At 42.8% G+C, this 9,295-nt stretch overlaps 1 protein-coding gene across 2 annotated transcripts in view; it reads left to right on the top strand.

Moving 5' to 3' along the window:
* Nucleotides 1–5,269: 5,269 nt before the first annotated feature.
* nthl1 (nth-like DNA glycosylase 1) overlaps nt 5,270–9,295 on the top strand; it is a 28,114-nt gene continuing 24,088 nt past the window's right edge. The window contains exons 1-3 of one of the 2 annotated variants that reach the window (XM_059979047.1): nt 5,364–5,999; nt 7,421–7,591; nt 8,941–9,100. In XM_059979047.1, coding sequence (XP_059835030.1) covers nt 5,610–5,999; nt 7,421–7,591; nt 8,941–9,100 — 721 coding nt within the window. In that variant the 5' untranslated portion in view covers nt 5,364–5,609. Of the gene's footprint in view, nt 6,000–7,420; nt 7,592–8,940; nt 9,101–9,295 lie in introns of both variants that reach the window. The other variant, XM_059979048.1, reaches the window with a different exon arrangement.

Here is a 9,295-nt window from a genome sequence, read left to right as displayed (position 1 = left end):
GGTTCCTGCTTAATGTGTGTGGATAAATTGTGCTCTCCTATCACATAACACCGACAATGCCTTCAAAGTACTTCATCTGTGGTGAAGGAGTTTAGGTCATCCTGAGGTCACGAAAGACAGCATATAATTATAAATCCTATCATGCCTCACATAATTTCAATCCACTTAAAGGCTGAATATGTACAATTTCCAGATGTAGCTGTTGTGCCTGTGAATGAAATCACCAGAGAGACACCTTTCTTCCATGGCCTTCTGTCTTCTCCTGTCAGATTGCCCCTTCTCAGCCCTTTATCTCTGACTGCAATCGACTTCCCAGCTCTTTATCTCACCCCTCCTCCTCTCCCAGGTTCACCCATCACCTGGTACCGGACTTCTTCCTCTGCTCCTTCCACCTTCTCACTCCGACTTCTAATCTCTTCTTTTCCAGTCCCGATTGAGGGTCTCGGCACAAAACGTCGACTGTTTGCTCTTTTCCGTAGATGCTGCCTGGCCTGCTGAGTTCCTCCAGCATTTTGTTTGTGTTACTTTGATTTCCAGCACCTGCAGATTTTCTCTTGTTTGGGTAGAGACACTGAAGTTGGCGACATATCAGTCTTTATTCATCACAACAAGCAAGCATCATTCTGGAGACACTCTCAGTAGAGGCCCACAAACCGAAAGGTACATCATATTTTAATACCCTAAGGTCAAAGGTAACAGTAGGTGATTCAATAGTTACAATGACATTGTTTACTTCAATACTTTGGGTTGTCAAATGGTTCTTTTAAGATACAGATACAGATACATATAGCTCAGATAGCTAAGACTTTTGCACAGTACTGTATTTAAGAACATGGAGCAGAGAGTGAGTTTGTAAATCTGATGGAGCAAAGGATGTTGGGAATGGTGAAGATGGAGCACCACTGGAGGGGGTGGGACAGGTGGCAGAGAAAGGTGCAGACACACCAGCCCTGAGACACCAGGCAAGGTCATTTAATTCCAAACAATTGATTTATTGATCATTACAGAATGTCCCTCTGGTGCATCCCACTCCCTCCCCATCCTCTCCCTTCCCTTTTCTCAACCATGATTCCCCTCTCCCTGCCCCCTTCCCTCTCTCAGTCCACAATAGAGACCCATATCAGAATCAGGTTTATCATCACTCACATATGTCATGAATTTTGGATTTTTTTGTGGCAGCAGTACAGTGCAATACATAAAATTACTACAGTATTGTGCAAAAGTGTTCGGCATCCTAGCTATCTATATGTGACCAAGGCTTTGCACAGTACTACACATCGTGAAAGCAAGAAACACATTGTAATTGATCAGACACCTCTGAAGTCCAAACAGAATCTTAGGCAGAATCTAATTAATGCAAGTATTCTAAGACCTTTTGATGACAGGGAGCCAAACACACAAATTAATGTTGTCAGGTCTGTCTATTGATGGCCTGTGACTGTTTGATATGCTAAGTGACAACGTTTGTCTGTCAGATTGAACCCAATTCTCAATCGTGTAAATAATTTAGTCATGTTAGCTGGTTTGGTGCAAGCCAATTAACATTACCCCATTGTCTTAATGTTTGGCTGTTGCACATGCAATCTCTTACTCTGTGGGTCAGTTTAACTTCAATTTACTGCTTGCAATTTACAATTAGAACTGAAGGTTAATTGCAAATGCCCTGAACTCATGTACATTTACAATAAGAACTGAAGCCTGATTCTCATTTTAATTCAAAAGACGTATGTTTAGAAGGTGGGGGAGAATAACTTCACTCAACCTCACTTGCCCCGTCATTGAGATGATCCCACGACCTACAGACTAACCTTGAAGAACTTTTAATCTCATGTTCTTGACATTTATTGCTTATTTATGTATTATTATTATTTATTTTGTTTTGTGTTTGCAGTTTGTTGACTTTTGCACACTGGTTGAACACACAGATTGATGTGCTCTTTCATTGATTCCATTAAGACTATTTCTCTATTATGAATTTATTTATTTATTATTGAGATACAGCGTGGAATAGGTCCTTCCAGCCTCAAGACCCAGCAACCCTTCCCCCCCAACTTAATGCTAACCTAATCATGGGACAGTTTACAATGACCAATTAACCTACCAAACAGTACAACTTTGGATTGTAGGAGGAAACTGGAGCATCCGGAGGAAACCCATGCTGGCATGTGGAGAACATACAAACTCCTTACAGGTAGCGACTGGAATTGAACCCAGGGTGCCTGCACTGTAAAGCATTGTGCCAACCACAATCTTACCACGCTGCCCACAAGAAAATGAATGTCAGGGTTGTATGGTGACACATATGTACTTTGATAACAAATTTACTTTAAACTTTGTTTGAATTAACATCTGTTATATTTACATAACTCCAGAGTATTCACTAACAGCCTTCTGGTAGAGTTGTGCATCATAAAGACAAGCTCTGATAATACCTCCATATAGTCCATGTGACTATCATTCACACATTCCTTCCACTAATTACACCCCCCAATTGTTCCATCTTTCCTTCCCAATTCATTCCTATGATTCCATGTTCCACCTTCTTCTAACAGAACGTCCAGGACAGGTGGGGGGGGGGGGGGGGTCTTTGATTATGTTGTTTTGCTTTACTGAGCTAGAGAGAAATGTAGACGGAATCCATGGTTGGGAGGGAGGTTTCATGATGTGTCGACCTGTGTCCACAACTCTCTGGAATGTCTTGCAGTCTTGAGTAGAGCTATTGCCATTCTAAGCAATAATACATCCAGATAGGATGCTTTCTATGGTGCACTGATAAAAATTAGTAAGGGTTGACGGGACCGCGCCAAAAGTTTTTAGCCTCCTGAGGAGGTTACTCATTATTACATTGTCACTATCATATTGTTCTTTTGGGAGTTTTCTGTACATAAATCATCCACACAGTTTCTATGTGTCACAGTGATGAAGCCTTAGAGTGTTTCACTGGTTTAGAACATGTTGAGATGCCTAGAAAGGCACAACAGAAGTACAAGATCCCCCTTTGAAGAACTCTTTAAGCTATTGTGCCAAGATGATGACCCCGTATTCCTCAGGATGAAGGAGCAATACCTTATATTCTGTTAGAATAGCCACTACCCAACTGGCATGTTGATTTCTCCCTCTGGTTAAAAAAATTCCCTCCCCTTCCCCCTTCTTCTATTCCCCACTCCGGCCACTTATCTCTTCTCCCCGGCCTATCACATCTCCCTGAGCCTCGTCTGTCGTGTCTGTACAACTACATATCAAATCACACACTCAGAGAAGCAGTTAATGTTTATAATCACGTTGCAGAGGGAGAGAGGCAGCAACAAGTCAATGTGCATGTGCAAGTTATCAGTCAATGATCAGTGCTAAGGGGAGTCATTGCACTATAAGAAATAGATCCATACTTTACACCCTCCTCCTTCCCTTTCTCCTATGGTCCACTCCTATCAGATTCCTTCCTCTCCAGCCCTTTATCTTTCCTACCCACCTGGCTTCACCTCTCACCTTCTAGCTATCTTGCTTCTTCTCCCCTCACCTTTTTATTCTGGCATCTTCCCCCTCCATTGCTGGTCCTTATGAAGGGCCTCAGCCTGAAATGTCGACTGTTTATTCATTTCCACAGAAGCAGCCTGACCTGCTGGGCCCCTCCAGCATTTTGTGTGGGTTGCTTTGCATTTCCAACATCTGCAGACTTTATCATGCTTATAGTGTGAACTGTTGGCATTTTGCCTCTATTTTACAAGGCCATCTGGCATAATTATCAATTTACACTCAGACGTCAAGGCCAAATAATTGCAGCTGGGTGTGGCTAAGAGTGCCACATTAATACCTCCTTCATGTTTAAAAATCACACATTGGTCGTTGGTCTCTACTTGGCTGTAACAGTCACATATTGAAGAGACCGCAGATGCTAGAATCTGGAGAGAAAAACTAAGTGTTGGAGGGACTCAGTGGGTCAGGCAACATCTGTAGGTGAAATGGGCAGCTGACTACTCAGGTTGGGACCTTAAATCAGGATTCATGGAGTTACACTGTATGGAAATAGGCTCTTCAGCCCAATTGGACCAACATTCCCATCTAAGCCTGTCCCATTTACCTGCTATATTTCATTTGAAGAGATTTGGTTTCCCACCTAAAATACTCGGAAACTTTTATCAATGTACAATGGAGAGCTTTCTGGCAGACTGCATCCCTGTCTGGTATGGGGGGGGGGGGGGGGGAGTGGGTGCTACTGTACAGGACTGAAAGAAGCTATAGAAAGTTGTAAAATTACTCAGCTCCATCTTGGGTATTAGCATCTGTAAGTATCCAAGACATCTTCAAGGAGCTGTGCCTTAGATAGGCGGTGTCTCTTATTAAGGACTCACATCATCCAGGCATGCCCTCTTCTCATTGTTAACATCAGGAAGGAGGTACAGGAGCCTGAAGACACACACTCAATGATTCAGGGACAGCTTCTTCCCCTCTGCCATCCGATTCCTAAATGGACATTGAACCCATGAACACTATGTCACTTTAAAAAAATATATAAACATATAAAACTTATGTTTTTGCACTTTTTAATTATATATATATATACACACGGTAATAGATATTGTTATTTATATATTTATTTTTCTTTCTATATTATATATTGCATTGAACTACAGCCGCTAAGATAACAAATTTCATGACACATGCTGGGGATAATAAACCTGATTCTTGTTGAAAAGACTGGTGCAAATGTTTTGACTTCTGAAGATGCTGATGACAAAGATAAGCTCAGATTTCTTGCCATCCCCAGATGTACTTAGTAGGTGCAGAGGAGACTCACCAGAGTGCTCAACGTTCAAAGTAAATTCATTATCAAATTATGTCTATGCCAGCACATACCACCCCGAGATTCATTTTATTGCAGGCATTCACAGCAGACCCGAGAATCAATGAAAAACTACACACAAAGGCCAATGTGCAAGACAAACTGTACAAATAAAGAACCCAATATTCATAAATATATAAGATGGCTTATATACATAGATTATATGTCTAATATATTGATTTTGTGCTTGTAGGTCTTAATTTGCTCAGATATATCAATTCTCAATATCCTTTGTGTACGCTGAAGATGCGAGTTAGAGAGGAATTTAACTTATGTGGGAGTTCAGATATTTCACTAAACTTTCCCTGGGATGTTATTAAAGCGAAGCTGCAGATGGACTAAAATGCAGCGCGGTAATTTGTTTCGGGCTGATTGCTGTAGTTGTTGTTTTTATTATTTCTATGTATACCGTTTACTTCACGGGAATTTCATTGCACCCTGAGGTACAAGTGTACAACAATAAGCCAAATTAACTAAAGACATGACTGTGTGTACAGGAACAACGCAGCAGGGGGAGCAAAGAGTCTCTGCACCAGCTGAAGACGGGAGATATCAGATTGCGTTCGTGGACGGTGCGGGAGACCTGGTACTCCATGTGCTTTACCTTTCGGACCTCTTGCGGTGAAATGCACAGGAGACTTAACTGGGCAAACTGCGCCCGAGGGAATCCCCGACCCGCAATCGAACCTTGCAACACTTCGAGTTGATACATTCTGCCAGCGCGAGAATCTTCGCCTCATTTACATCAAGTAACCAGCGGGAAAGCACTATGGCGGTGTCTCCTTACTTCACAGCGGGGGTACTGACTCGTAATATGAGCCGTGGGACGAGCGGCCTTGGCAAAGGAGAGAGTCTCGGCTCCAGGTTGGGAAGGTTGGCCCTGACTAGACGTGGCAACTGCCGGGACCAGGAGCCTGACGGTACCGCCGCAGAGAACCAAGTTGCGGGTACCGTCCGCAAGCATGCACCGAGGCGGAGGAGAAAGAGAGCGCGGATTGTGGGCAGTTCCAAGCAAGTTGACGGAGAGGCAAAGGGCGAATGGGAACCGGAACACTGGAGGGAACAGCTGGATAACATCAGGGAAATGAGGAAGGACAGGAGCGCTCCCGTAGATCACATGGGAGCTGAACAATGTTTTGATAAAACTGCGGCCCCCGAGGTAAAATGAAAAACCCAGAAATGCGGTTTCAAAACGATTTATACGGCTACTTTCATCAGCTCTCTAATATAACTAATTTTTAACTGCAATCTCTGCAGGAAGAGCGGCCAACTCCTACACAGCAACCTTCCTAACTATAGCAAATGAAGAGGGATCTCCTTGAAACGATCAGATATTGAACCCCCTAGTTAGAGTGGACGTAGAGAGGATGTTTCCTACACGTCCTCACATCATCTAAAGTCACGTTCTCAGAATGGAAGAATGCCCCTTTAGAACAGAGATGAAGATTTTTTTTAGCCAGAGGGTCGTGAATCTGTGGAATTCATTGCCACAAATGGCTGTGGAGGCCAAGGTATTGGGCATATTTCAAAGATCAAAGTAAATTTATCATCAAATACTAGGATGAGGTTCATTCTCTTGCAGGCATTCACAGTAAATACAAAGAAATACAAAAGAAACAATGAAAAACTGCACACAAACAACTGAGGCTAAGGACAGCAAGCTGCATAAATACAAAAGGAAGAAAGAAAAACTAAAATAATAATAAATAGGTAATAAATATTGAGCATATGAGTTGTAGAGTCCTTGAAAATGAGTCCCTCTGGAAAGCACTATAGGGCTTTTAAAACAAAAAAAGTTCTCGCAATCTGAAAAGTTTCCTTGCCAGGCTGTTAAACATCAACTATTCTAGTTAGCCCCGCACCCCCCTTTATCTGTTACCCCCCCATCACCCCACTGCACTGTAAACACTTTAAACCACCTTGTATAATGCTGTTTACATTTACATTGTAAATACATGCTGATGTTTATATATTTATGGACGTTTTATTTCATATCTGTACTTAAACATCTGTTTATTTTCTATATAATTCTTTATGTGTATAATTGTTGAATGTTACTGTTTTTGTGTAGCACACCACAGCAAATTACTAATTTATAGAACATAGAATAGTACAGCACAGTACAGGCCCTTCGACCCACAATGTTGTGCCAATCCTTAAATCCTGCCTCTCATATAGCCCTCCACCTTAAATTCTTCCATATACCTGTCTAATAGTCTTTTAAATTTCTCTAGTGTATCTGCCTCTATCACTGACTCAGGCAGTGCGTTCCATGCACCAACCACTCTCTGAGTAAAAACCCTTCCTCTAATAACCCCCTTGAACTTCCCTCTCCTTACCTGAAAGCCATGTCCTCTTGTACTGAGCTGTGGTGCCCTGGGGAAGAGGCGCTGGCTGTCCACTCTGTCTATTCCACTTAATATCTTGTACACCTCTATCATGTCTCCTCTCATCCTCCTTCTCTCCAAAGAGTAAAGCCCTAGCTCCCTTAATCTGTGATCATAATGCATACTCTATGTATACGACGTATAAAGTTGATCTTTGAATAGATCATTGATCCGTCATTGTGGGATTCTGCAGGTGATGAGATACCAGGTCCTTCTGTCACTCATGCTGTCCAGTCAGACCAAAGATCACGTGACATTTGCTGCTATGAAACAATTGCGGGAACACGGCTTGACGGTGGAGAATATTCTCAAGACGGATGACAAGACACTGGGGGAGCTCATCCACCCGGTTGGATTCTGGAGGGTGAGGTCACCAACACCAGCAGCTTAATTACAGTATGAGAAATGAAACTTGCTAAGTAGCATACTTCTACCCCATTAGGCTCCTGTGCCTTCCGTTACCAGGGTCTTTTGCTCTGGATTACCCTCTCTCTACTGCTTCTCTGTTCAGAAGCTCAGAGTCAGGTATATTGTCACTGACGTATATCATGAAGATTCACCAACTTCCTGTAACTCCCCCCTCCCCCTACTCTTCGTTTCTGTTCCTTATTCCGGCTCCCCTCTTACCTCTTCTCCTCACCTGCCTCTCACCTCCCCACTAGTGCCCTTCCTCCCCTTTTCTCCCATGGTCCACTCTCCTATCAAATTCCTTCTTCAGCCCTTTACCTTTTCCACCTATTACCTCCCTGCTTCTCAATTCATCATTCCCCTCCAACTCCTCCTGTCTTCCCACTCAGCTGCCTGCACTTATCACCTTCCTTCGCCTTCCTTTCCAGTCCGGTCGAGGAGTCTCGACTCGAAACATCGACTAGTTATTCCTTAGTGGAGATGCTGTCTGGCCTGCTGAGTCCCTCCAGCATTTTATCTGTGCGTGACATTCGATTTCCAGCATTTGCAGAATCTTTTGCATTTATGTCATAAAATTTGTTGTTATTCCGACAGTTGTACTGTGCAAGATATAAATAAAATTACTATAATTAGAACGTAAAAAATAAATACTGCAGAAGAGAAATGGTGAGGTAGTACCACGGGTTCAAGGACCGTTCAGAAATCTGATGGCAGGGGGAAGGAGTTGTTCCTAAAATGTTGAGTGTGGGTCTTCAGGCTCCTGTACCTCCTCCCTGATGGTAGTAATGAGAAAAGGTCATGTCCTGGGTGATCATTGTTATGTTTCATGTCGTATGACGTGGGAGATCATCGTCCTGACCATGATTGGTTCTGGCAAATTTTTCTACAGGTGAATTGGCATCGCTTTCTTCTGGGCAGTGCCTTTACAAGACAGGTGACACCAGCCATTATCAATACTCTTCAGAGATTTTCTGCCTGCCACCCCTTCTTACTTAAAAATGTCTTTATTAAAAATATACACTCAGTGGCTATTGGACGTCTCCCTCCTAATCTGTCTAAATCCTTCTGCAGTCTCTCTGCTTCCTCATTGCCTCCTGCCAGTCAGCCAGTCTTCTATTGAGTTTCAGTGGAAAACTTGTCTGGCACACTCTTCATACAGATAAATTAATTACAACATTGCCTGATAAAGCCTCCACTCACCTTCCCAAGGGCATTTCCCTCTTCCTTCCCCACATGTTGCCCCTGAATAGATCACTCACCATTTAAAATAAAAATCTAATACCATGATGTGATCTGTCTGTGCAGAACAAAGTGAAGTACATCAAACAGACCACGGCAATTCTGAAGGAACAGTATGGTGGTGATATTCCCAATACTGTCAGCGAACTGCTTCGTCTTCCAGGAGTCGGTCCAAAGATGGCCCACCTTGCCATGAAGTTAGCCTGGAATGTTGTGTCTGGCATCTGTAAGTACCTGGGACAACAGTAACAATGGGAAAACAGGTGATGGGCTGCCAGCTACACTGGCACAACAGTAGTGTTTCTGAAAAAAGACAGGTTGAAGCGTTTAGTGCTGTAGGAAGTTCTTCTACTTGCAAGAAAACAAGTAGAAATGCAGTGAAGTAAATCTATTATCAATATACATATACAGTCCTGTTCAA

Source organism: Hypanus sabinus, chromosome 9, assembly GCF_030144855.1.
Source record: "Hypanus sabinus isolate sHypSab1 chromosome 9, sHypSab1.hap1, whole genome shotgun sequence".
Taxonomy (NCBI): Eukaryota; Metazoa; Chordata; class Chondrichthyes; order Myliobatiformes; family Dasyatidae; genus Hypanus; species Hypanus sabinus.
The sequence above is the reverse complement of the archived record's forward strand: the minus strand, read 5'-3'. Positions and strand labels throughout refer to the sequence as shown.